This window comes from Sciurus carolinensis, chromosome 2 (assembly GCF_902686445.1).
Source record: "Sciurus carolinensis chromosome 2, mSciCar1.2, whole genome shotgun sequence".
Lineage (NCBI taxonomy): Eukaryota > Metazoa > Chordata > Mammalia > Rodentia > Sciuridae > Sciurus > Sciurus carolinensis.
Window position 1 is genome coordinate 118,465,680 of NC_062214.1, and position 25,766 is coordinate 118,491,445.

The 25,766-nt window shown below is 38.1% G+C and overlaps 2 protein-coding genes across 2 annotated transcripts in view; one reads left to right on the forward strand and one right to left on the reverse strand.

The window, feature by feature from the left end:
* Ryr3 (ryanodine receptor 3) overlaps positions 1-1,953 on the forward strand; it is a 369,815-nt gene extending 367,862 nt beyond the window's left edge. The window contains exons 103-104 of the mRNA XM_047539293.1: positions 158-209; positions 1,039-1,953. Of these exons, the coding sequence (XP_047395249.1) occupies positions 158-209; positions 1,039-1,134 (148 nt within the window). The 3' untranslated portion in view covers positions 1,135-1,953. The remainder of the gene's footprint in view (positions 1-157; positions 210-1,038) is intronic.
* Positions 1,954-2,072: 119 nt separating this feature from the next.
* Positions 2,073-25,766, reverse strand: part of Aven (apoptosis and caspase activation inhibitor) — a 195,947-nt gene continuing 172,253 nt past the window's right edge. The window contains exons 3-6 of the mRNA XM_047533716.1: positions 7,195-7,265; positions 5,814-5,909; positions 3,321-3,678; positions 2,073-2,545 (exon numbers count right to left, since the gene is read on the reverse strand). Coding sequence (XP_047389672.1) covers positions 2,430-2,545; positions 3,321-3,678; positions 5,814-5,909; positions 7,195-7,265 — 641 coding nt within the window. The 3' untranslated portion in view covers positions 2,073-2,429. The remainder of the gene's footprint in view (positions 2,546-3,320; positions 3,679-5,813; positions 5,910-7,194; positions 7,266-25,766) is intronic.

The window sequence follows — 25,766 nt, forward strand, 5'->3', positions numbered from 1 at the left end:
CATTTTACTGTTTAGGATTTTCTTAAATGGTGGACAAAACTCTGCTAAGTGGTTTTAGCTCAAGGACTGGGGATGGTAAGGAGGCTTCTGAGTAAGTGAACTTAATATTAGGTACTTTGGGTAAGATACTTTTTTCTCATGCCTTTTTTTCCTACAGGTTCTTTCTGATGTATTTGATTAATAAAGATGAAACAGAGCACACGGGTCAGGTGAGAAATAAAATGCTTTAAGAATCAGACCTGTGTTAGATCTTCCCTAAGTCTGAGACTTAGTATCTGAGCTAATGACCCCAACACTCTTGCATGCACTTTTCCATCGTTCATTTGTGATTTAAGGAAGCCAGAATTCTATGGCGACCCTGTCTATTCCCAGAGTCCTCCTGCTGATCCCTCCCAGAGAACACTGACATTTACTAAATCATTGCAGTTACGGCTTCAGAGCAGAATAGCTGGAGGTGGGGAGAACATTAGAGAACAATGAGGAACGGAGTGGGTGGCTGTAACAAAGAGCAGCAGAGTCACAGTAAGACAGTAAGAGACAGGATAAGATAACCTTGTGTGGGGGTGGCAATGGGAATGTGGAGATGTGCATGAAAGAGGATGAGTGAGGAGTTTCTGTGACTATGAGAAAAACAGAATAAGGGACAAAACCGGTTAGTCAATATCCAAACACTGCTGGATTTGTAGGAAAACTAGAGCTCACTCAGACAGGGCAGATGGGCCTGGGCTGTCAGGCATCACGCTAAACCAGCACAGAATGCACCCCAACAAGGGCATTCTTAAATGACGTGGGAGCAGCCTATTGCCAAATCTTTGTTTTAGGGGGAAGAGGCAGAGGGTGCATTTTCCTCCTCCCTGTCAGCAAGATATGATGTCCTGCTCCCAAAGCAGGGTGGGCTGGGGTGGAGTCAGAAGCAAGTGCCTGTTTGGCTTCATGTGTATTTGCAGAATCTTCCTTAAAGGGAGTCATGCAGAGCAAGGACTGGGTTTTTATTTACTGTGGTGTGAAAAGAAGTACCCTTTGTTCACATGATTTCAGGAATCTTATGTGTGGAAGATGTACCAAGAAAGGTGTTGGGATTTCTTTCCTGCTGGTGACTGCTTTCGGAAGCAATATGAAGATCAGCTTGGATAAATGTGAATGAAAGAAGCGATTCTGGATGGTCAACCTCTGGGGAAATGAAATCCTTCCATAGTTCTGCAATATGTTTGTGACATTTTCCAAATGCCTCCCTTAGGAGAAAGTATTTGTTAAAAATCTGACATTTGGAAATTGATTTGTGCCTAATGGACAGACAACGTGATAACTTGTCAAGATGTTAACAAGAAGGGATGGTGAGGAATCTCAACTTGAATATGTTCAAGGTTTTTTAGTTGTAAAGCAATTAGTTTGGGGGGTGGTAGCACCGAGGAAAGGGTCAGAGAAGTATAAATTCTTGAACATCTGAATGTCACATGACAATATCCCATAGTGACTCATGGTCTGAACTACACAAAATCACATTAACTGCAGTCTAATTTTTCCCATGGTACTTGCTAGTGACGATATCCAGAATCAGCTTGAAAAGCTTTAAGCAGTTAATGAAATAGAAAACAAACCAACACTTTATCGACACTGAAATATCGATTAAGTGCCTTAAAACCTCTTTAGATATAGCTATGCAAGTTTTTTATGTTTGTGTTCCAGAAGGACAGTTCCATTAAACAGTTGTGCTGATCTTCTGTCTTACTTTATGAAACTGCACTTGAAGGTCATTCATATAATTTTTTTCAGTAACAGCTTGTCACCTGCTGTTATTAGAAGAAAAGTACTGTACTGAGAAAATTCAGAAAACTCTCAATCTTATGCCAAAATTGAGTAATGCTTTATGGTCCCTTGTAAGTAGTGGAGCTGCTAATGTTTAGGTGAATCTCCAATAAAATGAAGTGCCCATTGCAATAAAGTTATACATACCAATCCATGGTTTGGCCTCTTGTACCACTTCTGAATGATTCTATAACCATACTGTGATGGCTGAGAAAGGGACATAAGATAAAAAAATAGTAGCTTCACGTAAGAAAGGAAAAAAAAAATCCATAGACCGGAGGGTGTTTATTTTGGCCAAATGCATGCCTTTTTGATTGCTTGTATTCTCTTAATGGGCAGCACCTGCTATGCTGTAAACATGGAGGAAGGAGGCTATAACATCCTCTGACCCTAAGGAACTCTATTAGATTATTAAGCCAGAACGCAAACGCAACTAGCCTCTGATATGTATTGTTTCAAATGCTGCCAACTAAAGAGGTAGGCATCGACTGCCGTAAGCATACAGGAACACACGAGCATGGGACATGCTAGTCAACTAGCTGGTCCTGAAGGACAGCCTTCTGCCCACCCTGAAGTAGAAGGCAACCAAAATTGCTTCAGGCACTTTTTTTTCCTCTTTCTCTTTAAGAAATCATGCTGTCCAACCAGTCTTCCAGCTCCTCCTCAGTCACATTTTTTGATGTACTTGGTTGCTCAGATTCCACGTTCTTTTCTTCAGTCACAGATGGTTTTGCAGGAACTAGGGAAATAAAAGCAGTATTAATAACCTTACATTAGTTCCAGCATTGAGGGCTAAAGCTTCCCCAAGGTTTGTTCCAGGATATAATTCAGCCCTAATTATTACTTTCCCTATAACAAGGGGAAACATTCTCATTATTTGTTACTCCCAAAGATGATATAATAATATCTAAACAAATTAATAAATGGGGGTAGAGATTTGCTTTCCTCTTTATGCTTTAGTTGAATTTCATCTTTTACTAGTTTTTTTAGACCAACAGCTCAATCTTTCCATGGTTACAGCAATCCTGAAAAATCATTAATGGTCTCAAATGCAGTATATGGAGGTGGCCATATACATCAGATGGGACGCCATCTCAAAATGTGCACAAATTACTAAAATAATACTTCACTGAAAATAGCAAGAAAGAAGTAGAAAGGGTACGTTTACAAGCCTGTTCAGACAGTCGATTAAAAGGTCTGCTGCTGAAAAGCTGAGGGCTACAAGTATCTTAATGCCTTTCCACAGCACAGGTTCAATTTGCAGCCCCAGGTTTAGTGCTGCAGTCAGGCAGGCGGCAGCTTTAGAAGCTCAGTGTATCAAGTGAGAGGAAAGTTGTCAGAAAGGTCAGCTCAGGGGGAAGCAGAGATGTGAGCATGGGAATAGATGTCAGGGACAATGCTGGATCAATGTCAGACACTGAGAGGGCTATGTACGGATGTGATGCGGGTGGGGCTGTTCTCACAAAAAAACCCACAATCAAGAGGATGGATGGAGAATAAAATAGAAGCCATACCTTCTTCCTCTTGGGCCACCTGCCCATCTCTCTCAGATTTCAAGTCCTGAGATGTTTGATCTGGTAAGATGTTATCTCCCTCTTTTACAGGTGCATCTAAATTAAGCAACAGATCTAGTTCTTCTTCCAAATGGTCTGCTCCTGACTGTGGTAGGGAAGTGGGTTTCTGAGAACCCCCTGAAGGGTCTGGTCCTGGGCTGTCGTTGGTCAGGGACCCAGGGCAGCCAGCAGAAGATCTCAGCTCGGAGAGGGGCCCCCTTCCTCCAAGTCCCAAGGGCCCCTTCAAGTGCATGCCTAGTCCCTTGCTGTCATCACTTCTCTTTGGTTTCACCTGAGGAAGCTCTAAAGGAACTGTGGCCTGAAAGAGAAGCATGATAACCCAGTTAAAATGAGTCTTCTGAGTTAAAATGAGTCTTGTTATGTTTATTTAAGTGGAAACAAAACAGGGGAACTAAGGAAGCTATCCAACTTTGTGGGGAAGGAAACTCCAGTCAGACACCTGGTTATAGTGTCTTCTCTTGGGGCTCTGTCCACATCCTCCCTGACTGATCTGGGATAAATGTGGGAGCTCTCACAAAAATACTCAAGGACTGTGCCTCCTGTTCTGCCCACTTCAGCCAAGTGCTAACTACCTCAGGGCTGGAATTAAAAGGCCCATGTCTTTCAATCACTGGCTTGAAAACTAACAGAGTCATTAGTCTACTTGAATTTATACTTAAATCTATAATGAGACATGAATATCTGTAAAAGTCACCAAGAAGTAATTAGCAAAGCAGAACTGTTCATGGTATTTAAATGAATTAACATAAAAGGTGCAGAACAAATTCCCCAAGGAGAAAAGAATGACTCTGGGTAACATTATTTGAGTAAAAATGTCAGACATGAAAGAAAACATGGCTATTTCATTATATTTGTAGGAAATTCAAAAATAGGCATAACTAAAATATTAAAAGTCAAGACAGTGGTAATTTTGAGCAGACAGAGGCTCAGAGAAGATGTGGATGGTGCCTTCTGTGAGTCTGGCAATATTCTGACTCTTGATCTGGACGCTGATTTCATAGTTATGTGTGTATACTTTTCTGTATGTTACACTTTAATGAAAGTTAAAAAAAAAAAAAACTCTCCTTGTGATTACAATGTAAAGGTACAGTGAAAGGACGAGAATCCCTCTCCAGAGGGAAGGTTGTGGGGCAAGTGGGCCTCACAGTAGAAACGTTCAGAAACGTTCAGCCTCTACCACAGGCACGGGCCCCTTGTTCTCACTTCAAAGCCTTGTGGACAGATCCAGTTTGCTAATAACTCCTTGGGGCAAGGATGTTGATAAATACAGATATTTACAGTATGGCATTATAAACATAAACTGGACTAAATGTCCAGCCCTGTCAGTTACACAGAGCAAAGCTGGGATTTTGATCCTAGGATTGACCTGGAAATAGGTACCTGGCTTTTTTTCCTTGCTTGTTTTTAACTTCCCAGGTAATTCTGTTATGCACACAGGGTTGAGAATAACTACTCTAACAGCATGGGTGAAACAGGGGTGGGTTCTTCGTTGACTGTTCTCTCTCCGTTTCCAGTATCACCCCCAAGTCCTGTTCATGTCATCTTTGAAATGCCTCTTGATGAACTCTTCTTCGCCATCTGTACCATGACTGAGTCCAGGCTACAGTTTTTCTGACCTGTCCCATGTGACAGCTTCCTACTGTGCCTTTCTCTCTACTCTGCCCTCATCTGAGTGCACAGACTCACCCGTGAACACATATGCTTCAATCCCACAGCCTACTCTCCATTCTGTAGCCAGAATGTTCACTGTTGTCATGATCATTTTTGTGAATTCATACCTGATGGGACCACTCTCCTTCAAATTCTGGTTCAAATGATAGGCCTCGACCTATCTGTGGCTTCTTTAGAAAAGTCATTCCTAACCACATCACAGTTCAGATCTATTAGTATAAACTCTCATAGTATAGTATACTCATAGGACTTAATATAATTTGTATCATTATTTGATGTGTTTGATACCCCTCTTCCCAACAGATTAAGCTCCATGGAGGCAAGAACTACATGTCTGCTCACCAGTGTTCCTAGTGCCTGCTGTAGAAACTGACACATACATCATTTGAATAAAATAACAGCCAGACTTTATATTCTTTCACTTGATTACATTATATTTGATCCTTTAAAATGGTGCAAATATGGGCTGGGGAGATAGCTCAGTTGGTAGAGTGCTTGCTCGCAAGCACAAGGCCCTGGGTTCAATCCCCAGCACCGCAAAATAAAAAATTAAATAAATAAATAAAATGGTGCAAACATAAAATGTAAAAGAGGGACTTAAATTATTTTGTCCTCTAAACTTCACAAGACAAAACCTTAACACAAAACTGTATGAAAAGAAAAGCTAAATCTGAGCTATCCTGAAAAGGGCCATTCCTCCTCTGGTTCTTCTCCTACCTGATAGAATCCACATGAGTTTATAGGCACCTTCAGGGTTTTTACCTGGATCAACTCAGCAGCAACGTTGAGTCGGAGTGAGAGCGGCAGTTCTTGAAGGGCTCGAACCAGTGATTCACTGTCCACATAAAGTGCTGAATTCTACATACATATATATATATATATATATATATATATATATATATATATATGTATTTTTTTAAAGAAAGAAAATATCAGGTGATGATTAAGTATGACCTTTTAGAAACAAAAGATGAAAGAAAGTCACTAAGTAAATAATTTACTGGAGCTACTTTTAACTGGGAATAAGATTGTAAGTCACACTAGAGTGGCTACAATCTCTGTCTGTACATTAAGATCAGAAACCAGCACTATCTTCTTGGGACACAGCTCACCCTGTCAGAGCAGCAGCAGGACAGTGCTCTCCTCACTTTAAGATGTGTAGTAACCTGCAAACTATGAGGTTTATTGGAGAAAAAAATAAGCATTTAATGAAGTCTAACTGGACATCCTCACTTCACACTGCTGCCCTAGGCAGGAGAGTGAAAGGCTGATTAAGCAAAGAGATGGGACTGTGGGGAGTATGGTCTGCTTCTCTCAAACTGCAAAGTGAAGAAACCAGAAACATCCCCTCTCCAGTCAGCAGTGTTCCATGGAGCCATCATTCAGAGCTTCCTTTGGCTCCTTGCTCACTCAGAAACAAAGTAATACCAATGCACCAGCCTCGCAAACTAACACCATTTGAAAAACAGTCCAGATAACCTCATGGTTCCTAACAGCTACTTGTAGATGTCCTAGCCACCAAAGAGAAACAAAACAAAGGTGATCCCAAGGTCCTCCCAAACAGAGGTAAACACCATCCACCACCTAAATCTGCCACTGACTGTCACAGGCCCAGCTAGGATCATGCCCTGTTGCGTAACCACCCACTTCAAGTGGACAGAAACCCATCTCCACTCTGGTGCCTGAATACCTCACATCAATGGGTTTATAATGACCAGACACAGAGACAGATTGTTGGTAGGCTCAAGCAGAGCCCTGCCACTAAATCCAGACCCACATTAGCCACCAGTCCTCACATTAATAGCACAGGAGGATAGAAAGAAATGACCTGGATTTTCAATGGTCCTTCTGAAATTGTCCCAAGATGGCTAGCTCTTGGGTAAGCAACCTTGGCAGCACCAGTGGGATCCTTTGCTAAGTCTGTGAGTAATTCACACAGATGGCCAGGTGTAAAGGTGAATGCAAGCTTGAAGCACCTGTGTAATTTCAGTACTCTGAAACGTTGCTGAATAATTGAGGGAAGTAAGAATAAGCTGCACATGAATGACAACTCCTCCCCCATGTGAACCCCTCAACAACAGAAAAGTTGTTGGCCTTCAGCCTTAACAAGAGCCACTCCACATTCAAGACCAACTTATCCTACCTGCTTTGGACAGGAAGCTTCACCATCCCATTCTTTCTCCTCAGCAAACCGGAACTGTGTGAAGGAGTCCCCTAGGAACAGGAAACAAACAAAAATTAATGCAAACTCCAAAGGAAATCATCTAGTTTCTCCATTTCCTTTTTGGAGGAAAAGTGCCATTTCTGAAGAGTTAACCTTCCCAAATTTAGCAACACCATCCTGCAAGGTCCTGGCTCCCACACCTTTATGCAGAGCTCCATGCATGGTGGGCACTCAAAAGTACTGTTGGACTCCACATCGTTTCATTCAGTTCTCAACAAGCCACCATCCACATACTTCCCGAGGGACAATTAAATAGTTCAGGCCTGCAGGCCCGGCCAGCTATCCATATTTAACATATTTTCATTTCATCTGCTTGATGTATGCAAGGAAGTGAATTGGGGTTGGGCAAGGCAGAAAAGAGAAGGAAAGAATGGGACTACAATTCTAGATCAATCCACAGCATAATAGAAAAAAACTCTCTTCCAGAAGAACTTACCAACCTGAACTATCACTCCTAATATCACCTGGGCAAATGTAAAATGCAAGATAAAACTCAAAGAACATGTATTAGATCATAATGTAAATCATGGCACAACTGCTCTGAGCTCTTGGAATAAGAGAATATGTACGTGTGAGATCAAAATAAACAAGCATCAAAGATGATTCTGTGTGAGAAGCTCTGTCACAAGGCTTACTTTATAAATGTGTACTTATCTGATAATTTGTATTAAGAATAGTTCATTTATAGATTAAGAATTATTTCTCTGCCTACCTTTCACAATTCTCCAAAATTTGGTCCCTACCATTAACTCATAGTTATCATCTATTTTTGGACTTTCTGTTCCAAAGTCAGACTTGTTTCATATTTCATACTTACTTCAAACTCAAAACCCCATCTTTCATTTTCTTATCTCTTACATGCTTCTACCCATTCATCTCCTATTTTAATTTCAAGACTCAAATACTGGCCCATTTACACCCTCTGTGATTCCTCCCAGGTGATCTAACCACAGAATGTGTTCTTTTCTTCTAAATTAACAGAGTGGGGTGGGGTGAAGAATATTTCAAAGAGATGGATGAAGGTAAAATTAGAATCTACCTCCAACTCCACAATGTTCAAAACACATGGATCACACCATTAACATGGTAAGATCATATGCAAGGTCAAAGGACTAAGACAAAAAGGAAAAATCACTACTCTTAGTCATTGGTAAATCAATTTTATCTCTCAAAAATTGTGATAAAGGGGGTATGAAAGATGGTGGAATGAGACAGACATCATTAGCTTATGTATGTATATGATTACATTAATGGTGTGAATCTACATTGTGTACAACCACAGAAATGAAAAGTTGTACCCCATTTGTGTACAGAGAATCAAAATGTAGTCTGTAAAAATAAAAAAAAAATGTGATAAAAGACTCTGAATAACATTATTAGTAAGGTCCTATGTATGTATGTGAGCACATGTACATGTGCATTTATGTATTGTGTGCATGCTTACTATAAAAATATCCATGCAACATTGATTTGTTAAAAGGTACCTTAATAAGACCATAAAACTCAAATTATAAAATATAGCAGTCATACAAACCATATTCACTTGTGATAGTAAATAAATGTAAATTAATCAAAAGTAAAAATAACCAAAACCATTTAGAAATTTTAAAATTCTCTCCCAGGACTTTTTATCAGAAGAAATCAAACTATAGAATTAAAATATAGAAAAGAAAAATAAATGAATAAAAATCTACCAATAAGATGTGAGTAAAATTGTACAGTATTGAGACCTCATTACTGATAAAGAATGCACAAAAACAAAGCAATTATTTTATCAAGTTAGGAAAAAAGCAAAAACAAAAAACAAACAAAAAAAACTCATTTTCTTGAATTGAATAAATAAACATACCAGTCATCTAATTAACTGAAAGTCAGGGGGCTTATGCTTAAAGATATAAACTAATACCACTGTCTGTTTTTGAAAGAGCAGCCAGTGCAATTAAAGAAGACACAGAGTTAAGATGTGTCAACACTGGGAAAAAGATAAAATATGATAACTTGAAGAAAATAAACTCTTGCCTGGAAAATTCAAAGGAATTGATGAAAAAGTATTTAGAAAGGTGGCCAAGTTACAAAATATACATTAAAAAAAAAAAAAAACAGTTCTCTCAAACAAAATCCAGATGGAAAGCCAAGTGGAAGAAAATATTTCATTCATAATAGCAATAATATACACAAAATCTCTAGGAACGAACCAGGAATAAACATTAACTGAAAGAAACTAGGTTTTAAATTTTTTACCAAAAGAGGTGAAAAACTCAACAGTGTAACGATGCCAACATTATCTAATTTAACCTACAAATTTGATATTCAATTCAAATCCCAAAAGGGTTTTTTTCAACATCCAAATTACTCAAATTCATCTTAAAAATATATAAAAGAAAGATAGGCTTTTTCAAAAAACAGGGTGAAGAAATTGTCTTATTACAAAATATATTCAAAAGCATCAGTGAATAAAATAGCAACTGGTGAAAGAAGTGGTCAGTGAAAGAAGAAAATCTAGAAAGAGATGCATTTATGTGGACATACAGATATCAGAGGAGCAGTATGTAATATCTGTGGAGAAATATATTACTTAATAGTGTTTAAGCAATTGGTTAGTCATGTAGTAAATTAGGCTATAGCCCTATATGTCATTTTGCATACTCAAAAACATTCTACATGGATTAAAGATTTTGACATTAAAAAAATAGCACTATTATAAGAAAGCAGGCCTGAATTTATTATCTTGAAGTGGTGGGGATAAAAATTAAGTATCGCAAAAAATACACAAAAATGAAAATATTTTTACAACAAAATAAACTTAAAAAGACAGCAAACTAATAAAAAATATCTGTAGCACATATTATGAACAAAACATAAGCTTCAATCAGAATAAAGTGACCCTGTAGAAAAACAGGGAAAGTGAAGAATGTGAGAAATCAGTGCTAAGATAACACACACATGCCCCAGCTTCTCCAATCTTTTCTTTTTCCCAACTTTATAAAACAACTGACTGCTTTATTTTTGCTCATTCTCTATTTAGTAATGAAGGTGTACACACACACACACACACACGTAATATATAAATAAGATATAAAATAATGACTACAAATAAGATGAAGGAATAAAATTTGAGAATTTTTAAAAATTGGCCAAATGGCTAAATGCCTTATTCAATGTTTTTTTTGTCATTCTTGAAGTGCATAATAGCAAAGATCATTATAGCCAATTATCATGTGATTTCACGGATTATAATATATAAATAAGCACAAGATTCGGTAACACAAATAAGCCATGCTGTATTTATTTTTAATATCTGAATATTACATTTCAAATATAGGTAAGATTCTAACAATGACTAACTAGCCTTTAAATCAACCTAAGACAACAGAGAGTTATGAAGGCAGTGAAGACAGACAAAATTCCCAGAGAGGAGCAGCACACAAGGAGGGCAGGCTAACATTTAGTACTGCTTTCCCTTGAGGCATCTGTCACTTCTCAAAAAGTGGTACTGAGAAGCTGAACAACTAGCACAAAGTAGCAACCCAGGAAGCTGTGAAGCTGCCAGGAGCTTCTGTTCATTTTACACTCGAGTGAACCAGAACCTTGGGTGAGGCCCCTAGATAGACAAGAGTTGTGGTAGGACTCAGAGGTAGCAGTAAACTGACCAGCCCTCACCAAACTGATATTCAGCTGTGAATCAGTTCAAACCAATTCTGCCTACAAAAAGCAAAACTAAGGCCATTTCAGAGGAAAATGACACTATCAACGACCCAAAGTTATCTCTACACACACTATTCAAAATTCATTAAAAACCATCATGCATATCAAGAGATGAGACTAAAATAACCAAACACTAAGAGAAAGGAAGAAAGGGAAAAAGAAACAAGAGACAGTAGAAAAATATCCAGATAGGTTAAGATACTGCAGATATCACACACAGACCTTATAATTTACCACATCCAAGTTTGAAGACAGAAAAACTATAAAATCATAAACAAAGACATTCAGGAAGTCATGAAGTCCTCTTTGATCTACACAAAATAAAGTATACATATTTTTTAAAAAAGGCTAGAGAAAAATGAAATAATCTAAAGTACATTTTGTTTTCAGTAATCAAACTTCAAAACAATACAATTTAAAGAATGCTTTTTAAAAATAACTACTGTAGAACATTAACCTATCTAATTTTGTCATTGAGGATGAAAGAGTATTGACTTTTCAAAACATGAATCCTAGAACCAGAAGTCCCTTGGGGAAACATATTACCAAAATACCTTCTAAATTATATGTAACATGCAGAAAAAGAATGATAGTGTTACCAAATGTGCTATTGTTGTACCTTATATATCACACATGTGGATGTGCATAAACCATCAGAGACCTTTAAATAAGACAGCTCAGTGCTTTCAATTCTGCTCCAGCTCAATTCACTTGCCAGAAAAGTTCCTATCTCACACTAATGTGGTATATCTGACTGAAGAGGCCTAGAAGAGAAAGTCTGTCAAGAACAATGACAGTCAACTGTTGACAGTAGAACAAACATGGTGAAGTTGTCTTAAGAGTCATAAGTGTTCATCAGTTCTGTGTTTGGAAAGTAATTACAGCACAATGAATTGAGCGGAAAGCACAAGGGGAATATACCACTTTGTTCCTGCTTCTGATAGTGACTGACTTCATGACTTTGAAGAGATTGCAGAATGGCCTTGTGTACTTAATACAACATCCTCAAATAAGATGAAAGCAAAGATCAAGCCTGTTAATAGCCTGCATGACAATCAAATCCCATAATATTCGACTTTGCAGATAAGAATATACCAGGTCTACTAAATCCAGTGATTGCTTATTAAGAAGGTAATTTAGAGAACCCACTTTTAAAAAGGGAGATAGTAAAACTGATTTACAGCGAGAGCTCACATTTTCCTTACAGGACAAAGGCCTCCCATCATTCTGTCCCAGGAGCAGTGTTCAAATTGGGTGTGCACACAGGAAGGCCAAGATGGTGAGGCACTGCTGTTGTATTCTGAAAGCTAACCTCATTGTTCTATAGACAAGTTGGATCATTTCTACAGTCAAAATAAATGATTTTTTAAAAAATCCAGTAATTGTGTGAAGCGACATATATATCAAAAAATTAGAAATAAAAAATATGTAAGAGGGCTGTGGCTGTGGCTCAGTGGTACAGTGTTTGTCTGCTATGTCCGAGGCACTGGGTTGATCCTCAGCACCACATAAAAATAAATAAATAAAGCTAATGTATCCATCTACAACTAAAAAATATTTTTTAAAAAATAAGTAAGAATTGGAAGCAATGCTAAGTGTACTTCTGAAAATATTCAAAAAGTGTTTCAAGCATGATACTGTGCTCCAATTTCTGGAATTCTCACAATACCACTCCTGACCACTGAACAAACCTCTAGGTCTAGGGGTTGATGAGCCTTCACCTGGTCAGTTACTGAGAAGATGGCAAACTTAACTGCCGAAGGCCAACACTGCCTCACCAGTACTCTATTCTGGCAGAGATAATCAAACAGTACATTGCTCCTCTACCTACCACCATTGAAAATTGGCTCTACTGAGTATGCTGAATATTGCAAATGTGTGGTATGTTTGTGAGCCCATGTAATAGCTGGAAGTGGTAAGAAATCAGAATATCTGTATACTGTCAAAACTAAACCTGGCTACTAAAAACTTTATAATAAAATTTCAAAAAAGTTTTGAAATTTCAGATTTTTTTCTTATATCCCAAAAGTCCTTTCTACGACTGTGATATTGGCTTTAACTTTAGCCAAGTATGTTTTAACACTTGACCACTTGACCAACATGTGTTTTGGTGAACGAATATTGAATTAAGTGACATTCTATAAGAACATTTAAATATCAGGCAGATCTATAGGTACTGACACAGAAAGATACCCCTCATCACAAGTGTGCAGGAAAAAAGTAAGTTTTAGGACATGAATAAGATAAGCTAGTGTATGTATGTATGTACACACACACACACACACGCACACACACACACACAACTAATTTGCTGGGCATGGTGGCACAGGCATAATTCCAGCAGCTCCAGAGGCTGAGGCAGGAGGATGGTGAGTTCAAAGCCAGCCTCAGCAACAGTGAGGCGCTAAGCAACTCAGTGAGACCCTGTTGCTAAATAAAAATACAAAATAAGGCTGCGGATGTGGCTCAGTGTTTGAGGGTCCCTGAGTTCAACCCTGGGCAACCCCCCACCCCGAAAAAAATAGTTTATGCATTGAAATGAATCAAGACAATCAATTTTAAGGTTGATTATCTCTCAGAGGGTGGATTAAAGAAAACTTTTCCTTTTGCATAAAACATTTTTCAACTGAATTTTATCTTGAAAACAAGCACATGTTACTTTTGGAACTGATCCAAAAGTAAGGAAATCTAGGGGGAAAAAAAGCTGAATTTTCTTGGGGACAGAGATATTTTCAGAATGCACTTAGGATAAAATATTCATAGATCACAAAGGTTGAACCCAGAACATTATTCAATCTAACCCATTGTTCATTCTCACAATGCCAAGAAGAGTTTCAGGTCTAGAGGGGCTCAACACCACATAGGCAGCTTGGGGCTGGACACCAAGACCTTCTGGCTCTTAGCATTTATTATTGTACTAATAAGTTAGTAACTTATTAACTAATAAAGTTCTCTCCACTGCTCCTTCTCCGATTCTCTGAGGTTCTGGAACAAAAACAAATGCTCAATGAATATTTTATATTTCGTATCCTAATGTTTGATATGTTGACATGTGTGAAGACAGGAAAATCTAAACTAAGAAAAGAAATCCTAATTTTAGGAAATCATCTCAGGGGTTTCTTAAATAATGCCTATAGTACTTATAACAATGAGGGGTGTAGTGATGAATGAATGGGAATGAGGTTCTGCGATTGAACCCAAGGATGCTCTACCACCAAGCTACATGCCAAGCCCTTTCTCTTTATTTTGAGACAGGTCTCATTAAGTTGCTAAGAGTGGCCTTAAACTTGAGATCCTCCTGCCCCAGCCTTCCTAGTCACTGGGATTATAGGTGTATGCCACCATGAGCTCCAAGAATCTGTATAAGAGAACTCCAAGTATTCCAATAATGACAATGTTTGTGGAAGCAAGGGGATATACCAACCCCATCCCTGTATTTATAATATCCTGGGATAGAATGAGAACTCTAACTTCTCAAACTCATTTAACATGTGTCTTATGGACACAGAACTTGCTAGAATTCCAAAAGCTACCATCTTGTGATAGACAACATTGCTTTCAATTTTAAGCTTACCCTTTCAGCACCATCAGCAAATAAGAGCTTCACATCAAGCAAAAGCACTGAGCCGAAAAGCCTCTGGGGCATTCGGATGGGACTATCAGGAAAAATCTTTCTCTCACAAAGATTGGTGTTTGGATAGTTAGGTCAAGTGTACATGGAGAGTGACTACGAAAGGTGGAAAATCTGCCCAAGTCTCATACCCAGTTCCTATCATTTGGAACTGGCAAGTTCCATAATTCATATCCTTCTTGGCTTCAGATCTTTTAACCATAGAGAATCAAACCAGATCCCTGTGGGGCTTCCAACCTCTAGGAAGCAAGAGTATGTAAACTAGTTCTGGGTAAGTACTTCATTTTAACCTCCATTTTCCAGGCTCCTCTGTATCATGATCGCCCTTTACCTCACAGTCCCTAGGATATGCCCTCAGCCAGCTTGCAAGTCTCTGAGAAAACACAAATGAACTGCAGAGGCTGACAAAGTCCATAGAAATACACCCAGTCACCACAACACTGCCACAGAAAATGAGACGTTCCATTTCTCCTCCCTGAAGTTCCCTGTTCTCATCTAAAGAGTAATACTTGGAAGGTCAAGGTGGATCCTAAGTCCACAGTCTGACACAGATCAATCCAGAGAAGATCCAAGTTCAGCCTATAGGACATAAAAATCCTCACCACTCCCAATTTCTAACTTCTAACTTCTAACTTCTGTTAGATGCGGATTGTCCTTCACTTGAATTTTAACCTAAAATAAAGCACACCCAACACTGTCTTTGTGAGGAAGACTATACAAGCTGCTATGGTGGCTATTTCAGAAGTTAGGTTGAGCTAAAAGAACAACATAGGTAATAAAAATCTCTTGGCCTACTTAACAGTGATTCGTAACTAGCTTTCTCACCAGCTGTGGGGTCCCAAAGGCCCCTAAGCATCAAATATCCACATTGAGCTTTACATGATAGGATGTGCCTATCTTCCCAATGCCCCTAAAAAAGCTGTTTCTCATGTGCATGGAGTATGTGGAGGGAAAAGCCAGATACACTCAGGTACGAGAAAAAGGGTTCTAGGCTTTATGAGACCAGGATGATGCTGGCATTCTGGAATTTAGAATGTAACGATTCTCACCCAAGCAGTTGATGAATATTCTGTGCTCACCCTGCAGTCCTACAGGCAATCCAGCACAATTTCTCAGATCAATCATTTTCAGAAGGAGGCTAACATCAAACCCTGACACAGAACTCCATTATAAGAAAAAATAATTTGACATAGCTGAACAAACAAGAGAATGAATATATCCATCTTCAGATGAATAATGAAGTCATAAGGTCTTAGAACTGATTTCTGTAGTATGGTATGTCAGTTAGGACTGAGTCTGGCTGCATTTAATAAAGACTGGATAACCACTGCAGACAAGATACAAGGTTGCATCTCTGTCAGTTAAATGATGTCCAGAGTTGGGCAGTCACAGGTATCACTATGCTCTGTCCTGCCAGGGGAGGCCCTTCTCACCACCATCCAAGATAATAGCCAGAACCCCTGCTATCCCATCAAATTCCAGACTCAGAGAGAAGAGAGAAGAAAAAGGGGGCTAAGTCTACACCATCTGTTGTTTCCCAGAAGGTACAACAGATCATTTGCACTTATTTCTGTTTGGGCCAGAACTATATCACATAGTTTTATTGAGCCATAAAGTATGCAGGATACAATTTTTTCTAGGTGGCCATGTGCTGAGATAAGAATCAGGGGTTCTATTATCAAGGAGAAAAAGGAGAATGAATATGAGATGGGGGGGCAATACTCCCCAGATTTGTTAGGAGGAGGTTCTGTTCAGGATTTGATGAGATAAGGGTAAACTTTGAGGGTGGGGAATGTGCTCATTAAATCATGAGCTGCTTCCCGGTCATTTTAATGAAATTCTGTGACATTTAAACTTTTAGAATTTTATATAACATGCCATTCAAAAAACTTCCCCCCCCCCCCAATTCTGATTTGGGTAAATGTGGAGCAAGATTCTAATTTCCAGCAAAATGCAAGACTGTTTACTACCATTCCAGGGGAATAACACTCCCTGCTCTCCTTGCTCTTAAAACCCAGGTTGAACAAGATAAGAACTATGTGAGATGGGGGGAGGCATTAAATTCTTTCCCTAAAGCTTTAAAAGCCCTTTTCCTTTTATTAATTTTACACACACACATACACAAGGACATGCTCATGATGCTGATTAACTTAGAAAAACTTTAGTCTACCTGAAATCTTAGTCATCTTTCATTTCTAACTTATCTGACATTCAACATGCTGATTTGGCTGGTTATCTCAGTTGGTGAAAACCATTCCACAAATTATTAAACAGTTCAGGTACAACATCTGTAGCACACTGCCCACCAGAACTACCAATCAATGATCTCACAACTGTGCACAATTTATTTCCTGAGAGTAGATGAGAAATAAGCACTTATACAGCTGTAAGAGGGAAAAATACTGCATCATAATAGCAACAAAAACTTCCAAAGAACTGTCAAGGCCTACATGAAGAAAAACATGAAACTATACAATTGTGTCCCTGTACTTCACAAGAAATGTCAAGGCCTACATGAAGAAAACTAAGAAACTATACAATTGTGTTCCTATGTTCCAATGATGAATCTGCTGAAAAGAGAAATTAGGAAGATGATCCCATTCATGTGAAATGTCAAGGCCTATATGAAGAAAAATATAAAATACACAGAAGATTCTTGTTTATTCATTTGACAAAAATTTACTAAGAACCAAACTGTTATGGTTTGAGTGTGAGTCATCCCCCAAAGCTAATGAATGAGAAAATGCAGAAGGTTCAGAGGGAAAATGATTGGGTTGTGAGAGCCTTAACCCAATCGGTGATTAAATGCCTGATGGGATTAAATGAGTGGTAACTGAAGGCACGTAGGATGTGGCTAGAGGAGATGAGGCATTGAGGACATGATTTGAGGGTATATATCTGTATCTGGTAAGTGGAGTCTCCCTGATTCCTAATCATCACTTGAGCTGCTTCCCTCTGCCACAATCTTCTGCCATGATATCCTGCCCCACCTGGCGTCCCAAGGAATGGAGCCTGCGATCTATGGACTGAAACCTCTGAAACTGTGAGCCCTTAAATAAACTTTTCTTCCCTTAAAATTGTTCTGGTCAGGTTTTTTAGTCACAGCAGCAAAAAAGCTGACCAAAACAGAAATTGGCACTGAGAAGTGGGGTCATTGCTGTGACTAACCTGACCATGTAGTTCATAAGTTTCTGAATCATTTTGGAATTGGTGGGAGAAATTTTGAGATGGTTAGCAGTGCAAGTTGGAAATGCTTTAGACTGTTGTAAGCAGAGCTTTATGGCTGATGCAAGTGGGAGATCAGAAGACCAGAGTGCCAGTAGAACCATGGACAGTGAAGACAGGGCTCAAAAGGGTTTAGAGGAAAAGGAGGACACTACTGGTAACAGGACTAGAGGTTGAGAAGTTACCTGCATTTTGCCCATGTCCTGCAACTTGTTGTGAGGCTGATTTTAAAAGCAAGGGACTTCTTAAGCTGGTGGAAGAAATTTCTAGGCAGCATAGCAATCAGGTGGTGGCATGGATATTACTTGTGACTTTTACCAAATATATTGTGACATTCAGGAGCAGAAAGCAGAACAGAAATATTTGAAAAACCTGGACAAGAAAGGCAGGAGTAAAACTGTCGCTAAGTAAGCTGCAACTGTAAAAGACATTACTGCCACTAATGAAATGCTAAAGACTTTCCTAAGAGACAGTAAGAAACATGGCTGAGGGCATCTCAGGCAAGACCACACCCATCTCAGGCTCAAGAGAGTAAAGGTGAAAATCTCTTGAGAAGAGACCAGTGGGGAATCCTTGCAGTGGAGCTTAGGAAGTTTTTTCAGCCTGCTAACTCATCCAGACACTCAGAGGCTATTACAGCAAGGGTCCCTGAAAGTTAACTGCCTGAGATGGCAGCAGATCTTGGCATCAACCACATGATGCTGGTTCTACAGGAATGCAGGATGTTGGAGTTAGGGGTTTTGGAGGCTTCCGGAGGCCAGGCAAAGTGCAGCAGGGTCAGAGTCCCTGCAGGCACTCCTTGGGAGGGAGATGTGCAGAGATTTGAGAAGAAAGCCAAGGCTGCAGTGGAGACCCCAAAATTAAGAAATACCAGTACCAAGGAGCATTTGCTGAGGAAATCTGCAGGAATTGAGCAGAGAGACAAGCCAATAGGAGCCACTTGGGCTGCAACCAACAAGGCCACAGGGATGGAGCTACACAAGCCTGCTGAACAGAACATCACCATGCCATGTGCCCTAGATACCAAACGTAGAACTACTATTTGTTTGCCCTGTTGGATTTTGGCCTTGCTTTGGTCCAGTCCCTTCTTTCTATGCCCCTGTTTCTCTGAATGGAAACTGGTTTTAATTTTACATCAGCTCACAATGTGAGATTGCCTTGAGTCTCAAGGAAGACTTTGGACTTGAACCTTTGGGCAATCGTGAACTGTTGAGACTATGGGGACTCTTGGGAATGAACAAAATGTATTTTGCATTGTGATTTGTGAACTTTTGGGGGCCAGGGGTGGAATGTTGTAGCTTGGGTGAGTGATGTTCCCCAAAAGCTCATGTGTGAGACAGTGTGAGAGGACTCAGAGGAGAAATGATTGGCTTTTGAGAGCCTTAACCCCATCAGTGAATTAATCATCTGATGGAATTGAGTAGTAACTGAAGGCAAGTTATTGGAGGAGGTGGGAATTGGGAGTGTGCTTTGGGGGTATATATTTTGTATCTGGTGAGTGGAATCTCTCTCTGTTTCCTAATCATGTGAGATGCTTCCCTCTGCACACTCTTCTGCTAGGTTGTTATGCCTCACCTTGAGCCCTGAGAATGGCTGTCTGTGGACTGAGACCTCTGAAACTATGAGCCCTTAAATAAACGTTTCCTCCTCTATGGTTGTTATGGTCAGATTTTCAGTCACAGCAGTGAAAAAGCTGACTAAAATACAAACCTTCTACTAAGTACTAAAAGTATAAAACTGAATAGCTTAGTGGCCACCTTTAGTGAGTTCACAATTACAGGTAAGCAGTTGCAGAGCATATAATGACAGGCACAAAGACTTATTTATAGGCACACTGTAAGTGGTGGGGGAGATAATTAAATTAAGCTGGGGCCAAGGCAGATGAGGATTCCTGGAAGAGGTGAGGCCTGATTTGAAGGATGATACATTTATCCAGGCAAAACACTATGAAATTATAACCAAGGACAGAGCAAAATTCAGAAAGGAAAACATGCAGTTATTGTGGGAACCTGCAAACAGTCTGGTGTTCCTAGAACATAAAATTTGAGGGCATAATGAAAAGACAAAGGTTATAAGTAGAAAAATACAACACTCACAAAAAAAACTTCATAATTACAAATGTGTATTAATATTCATGTGATATAATTTTAATCAAAGTAATATTAATATTCCATATCTAATACAATGTTTCATATTATATAGGACATTATTATGCAATTATGTTATATATGTATGTATAATATAAAAATTATGTGCATTATAAGGTATGTTATACAATATATGCAATTATATATGCATATAATTTATATATAATACATTTATATAAATGTCTATATAATAATATAATGTATTATAAAATATATAAAGTATATATTAAATATATAAATATATATAATATATAAAATTATATTATATGGTACATTAAGTACAATTATATTATTTATACAATATAGAATATATTATATCATATAGATATAATAATATATAATATTGTATTATCTAACCAGTGCACCATGATCAGGTTGGATTGATCTCAGGGATGCAATGTTGGTTCAACATACAGAAATCAATACATGTAACTCATCACATCAATAGAGTTAAAGACAAGAATCACAAGATTATCCCAGGAGATGCAGAAAAGCATGACAAAATACACCATCCCTTCATGTTCAGAATACCAGAAAAATTAGGGTTAGTAGGAACATATCTCAACATTGTATATATGACAAACCCAAAGCCAACATCATTCTAAATGGAAAAAAATTGAAAGCATTCCCTCTAAAAACAGGAATAAGACAAGGATGTTCACTTTCACCACTTCTATTCAACATAGTCCTTGAAAATCTAGCTGAAGCAATTAGGTAAAAGAAAGAAATTAAAGGGATACAAATAGGAAAAGAAGAACTCAACCTATATGTTTGCCAATGACATGATTCTATATGTAGAAGATCCCAAAAACTCCACCAATAAACCTCTACAACTCATGAACGAATTCAGCAAAGTAACAGGTTATAAAATTAACACCCATAAATCAATTGCATTCCTATACTCCAATGATACATCAGCTGAAAGAGAAATTAGGAAATCCATTCCATTCACAATAGTCTCCAAAAAAACTAAAATACTTAGGAAATCAATCTAACAAAAGAGGTAAAGGATCTCTATAATGAAAACTACATAACACTAAAGAAATAAGTTGAGAAAGACCTTAGAAGATGGAAAGACACTCCATGTTCTTGGATAGGCAGAATTAATATTGTCAAAATGATCATATTACCAAAAATGGTATAAAGATTCAATGCAATTACCATCAAAACTCCAATGACATTCTTCATAGAAATAGAAAAGGCAGTCATGAAATTCATTTGGAAAATAAGAGACCCAGAATAGTTAAAGCAATCCTTAGCAAGACTTTAAATTATGCTACAAAGCTACAGTAACAAAAACAGCATGGTATTGGCACCAAAAAAGGCAAGACCACCAAAGGAACAGAATAGAAGAAACAGACAAACCTACATAAATACAGTTATACTGGACAAAGGGTGAAAAAAACACACACTGGAAAAAGACAGCCTCTTCAACAAACAGTGCTGGCTGGGAAAACTGGAAATCTGTATATAATAGAATGAAATTGAACCCCTATCTCTCATCCTGCACAAAATTCAACTCAAAGTGGATCAGGGCCTAGGAATTAGACTAGAAACCCTACACCTACTAGAAAAGATAGGCCCAACACTTCAATATGCTGGCACAAGAACTGACTTCCTGAACAAGACTCCTAAAGCACAAGAAAGTCCTAACTCAAACTAAAAAGCTTCTTCAGAGCAAAGGAAACAATCAAGAATGTGAACTTGCAGAATGGGAGAAAATCTTTGCCATCTGCTCCTCAGATAAGATGTTAAAATTCAAGATAAACAAAGAAACTTAACAACAAACAATAAATAACCTTATCAATAAATGGGCAAAGACCCTTCTCACAGGAAGAAATATGAATGGTCAACAAGTACATGAAAAAAATGTTCAAAAGCTCTAGCAATTAGAGAAATGCAAATTAAAACTATACTGAAATTCTCTCTTCAGTAAGAATGGTAATTATCAAGAACACAAGTAAAAACAAATATTGAAGAGGATGTGAGGGAAAAGGGATGGTTCATATGTTGCTGTTGTGACTGAAAATTGGTGCAACCACTCTGGAGAGCAGTATGGATGTTCATCAAAAAACCAGGGGTGGAACCATCAATTGACCCAGTTATCCCAATCCTCAGCATATGGCCAAAAGGTTAAAAATCAGCATACCACCGTGACATAGTCACATCAATGATTACAGCAGCATAATTCACAATAGCTAAGCTATGGAACCAACCCTGATGCCCATGAACAGAAGAATGGATAAGGAAGATGTGGTATATGTATACAATGTAATATTACTCAGCCATAAAGAATAATGACTTTATGACATTTGCCAGTAGATGGATCGATCTGGAGACTATCATGCTAACTGAAATAAACCAATCCCCAAAACCAAAGATTGAATGTTTTTGCTGATGTGTGCAAGCTAAACCATAATAAAGGGGGGTGGGGAAGAAAAGAAGTTCAGTAAATTAGACAAAAGGGAATGAAAAGAAGGGAGGGGTGACAGGAATAGAAAAGATAGTAAAAGAAATCCAATATAATTTTCCTATATACACATATGAAATTACCAAGTGAAACCCACCACCATGCACTCACAAGAATTGGGTCATAATTAGAATAAGGTGTATCCTATGGTTGTATAATTTTATCCCCAAAAATGGATTCTACTGTTACGTATAACTAAGAACCAATAAAATAAAATTAAAAGAAAATACCGAGGAAATAAAACAGGGCCTTCTCTTACCTTCCACATATGTAGTAAAATACAACTTAATCAAATCACAAACTTCTTATAAATAAGAAATGTCTTATAGGATGCCCACCAAAAGAAGTGGAAAAATACAACACTCCTGAATAAAAGTTTGTAAATATATATTAATATGCACATGTGATGTAATTATAATCAAAGTAATATTAATATTCCATATCTAAAATATTTATATTCAATGCCAATCATATTAATATTTCTATTTAATACAATTATTATATCTATAGAAAATACCTTTGGAGTTCTTTTTTGCTATTTTGACATAATTTGGGTATGATGTACTTCTTACAGATACTCAAGGATTATTTTTAATTTACATATACTTGAAAATGTATTTTCAGAAAACAATCACTTTATATTTTGAAATTTTTCCAGAATTCTAGATAAAAACATCAAAATCCACTCTATGAACAAAATGATAAAAGCACATCTCCAGACTATTGTACTATAAAAACTTTAAATGAGGTTTTCCAAGATGGCAGAATAGAGAAGGTCACTTTGCTGGCTACTCCATGCATGAAAGCAAGAAAGCAGATAGGCAGCTTTTCAGCAAGGTGGGTGGGGAAAAAAAGGGGGGGAGCATTACTGGGATTTAATACTGGATATTCAAAGTCAATTAGGGAATCAGGAGGTCTGATATAATAAAATAATAAAGAAATCCCCAGCACCACAGCCAATGCCACAACCAGAAGTACCAGACAGAGCAGTCCCTATGGGAGCAAAGTGGAAGAATAAGGGAATTAAGGGAACCCGCATTTTTAGGAGGGCTGAGACATGTCTGGGTATAGAGAGATCAGAGATCAAATACAGTGCCCAACTAAACTGAAAGGCATGCTACACAATATCCTTGTGTGGAAAAGAAACTTCAACTCTCTCAGCTGCCTGCAGAGCACAGAGGAAGGAACCATTTTGCAGCCACAGCACAGAGGCCAGCAGCTGGGGGAGACAATTCCTGGCAAACCTGGGTTTGGCCCGAAATACAGGTCTGGCAAACCCACACTGCGTGACAAAGCATAAAGGAGTAACAAGAAGAAAAATCAATTGTGGAGAGAGGTTAACACAGGGGAGTACTGGTGGTAGAAACCCACCTGGCTTCTCCCCTGCCCTTCAATTCAGAGACTTGCAAGACTGGCTGGGAGAGAGTAACCTGGCCAGGAGTTCAAAAGGGCAGGGCAGGAGATTGAATTTGGAGACTGAACCCAAGAGACCAGAAATGTGGGATCTGCAGGTGATGGGGGAATGAACAATTGGCTCCTCCACCACATGACTGGAATGCTGGGGGAGATCCCTGGGGTCCAGTTTTCCAGTGTGGACTGGCAACTGCTAGGACCTAGAGGTGCACTGATATAAAGTCTTCAGACAAATCACTATTCAAGGAAGAATCTAGAAACTACCTAAACCTAAACCCCACCCTCCAGGAGTTCCACCAACAGGATTACCTCTCTCACCCCAGAAAACCTACACTGAGGGTGGAACAGGCATCACACTCAAGGCAAGAGCACCTAACATTGCTGAGAAGGGAAGCTGAGAATCATCTGAACTTCAGTGGGAACAATTCTTTAACTTTCCATCAAGATCTTTTTTTTTTTAATTTTTATTTTATTTTTCTTTTCTCTGTTTAATTGTGTGACCTGAATGGTTCATGGGCACTTATACATATTTTTTTTTCTCATTTCTGGCATTTCTGAAGCCAGTTATTTTTAATGTATCAGTATTTTGAGGACTAGGACATTTGATTAGTATGTTTTGTAATATTCTGACTTCTTTTAGTTGTATTATTTTTTAAAATTTTACTTTATATAGTTTTTCTCATTTCCCTTGATTCTCTCTCTCCTTCTGCTAATAGCCAATCTCTACTGTTCTCTTTTACTTTTCATTTAATTTTTTACTTCTATTATCTCTTCTCCTCCCTCACAATCATCACATTCTACATCACTTCTTTTCTCTCCATGTTCACCATTTGAAATTGTAAACCCTTTGCAAACTTACTATATTATTGTTGGCAATAACTGATCACATCATTTATTATGACAACACTGTATATGTCATAGCAGGAACTATTTGGTTTAATGCTGTATATTGTTTGCATTGTTATTGTTATTATGTCTCTCCCCTAAATGGTGAGGCACAGGAAACATTCAGGGACACTAAGTCTACAGGGTAAAAACCCACACTATTAGATGGGTAGACACACAAAAACAACATGAAAAATCAAGGAAACAAATTGACCCAAACAAAACAAAGATACTTCAATAACAGAATCCACCAACACCACAGTGGAAGAAATGTCAGAGAAGGAGTTTAGAATGTTTGTAGTTAAACTGATCTGCAAGGCAAAGGATGATGTAAGGAGTGAAATCAAAGAGAAAATGCAGGAAGTGAAAGACTGATAAAGATTCTGAAAAAAAAAAATCAAGCAGAAATTCTTGAAAAGAAGGAATCAATAAACCAAACTAAAAATTCAATGGAAAGAATCACCAGTAAGACTAGACCACTGGAAGACAGTTTCAGGCAATGAAGATAAAATATATAATCCTTGGGAAAAAAGTAGACCATGGGGAAAAAATGTTAAGGGACCACAAACAGTACTTTTAAGAAACATGAGATAACATGAAAAGACCAAATTTAAGATTTAATGGGATAGAGGCTGGGGTTGTGGCTCATTGGTAGAGTGCTTGCCTCGCATGTGTGAGATACTGGGTTTGATCCTCAGCACCACATAAAAATACATAAAAGGTATTGTATTCATCTACAACTGAAAAAAAAAATTTAATGGGACAGATGAAGGTTCAGTGATACAAATCAAAGGAATGTATCATCTTTCAATGAAATAATATCTGAAAATTTCCCAAACCAAATGGAAAATCAAATAAAGGCTAACAGGACCCCAAATATAAAAATTACCACAGACCCATACCAATGCACATTATAATGAAAATGCCTAACCTACAGAATAAGGATAGAATTTTAAAGACTGCCAGAGAAAAACTAAAGGTCACATTTTGAGGAAAACCAATCCAGATCGCAGTT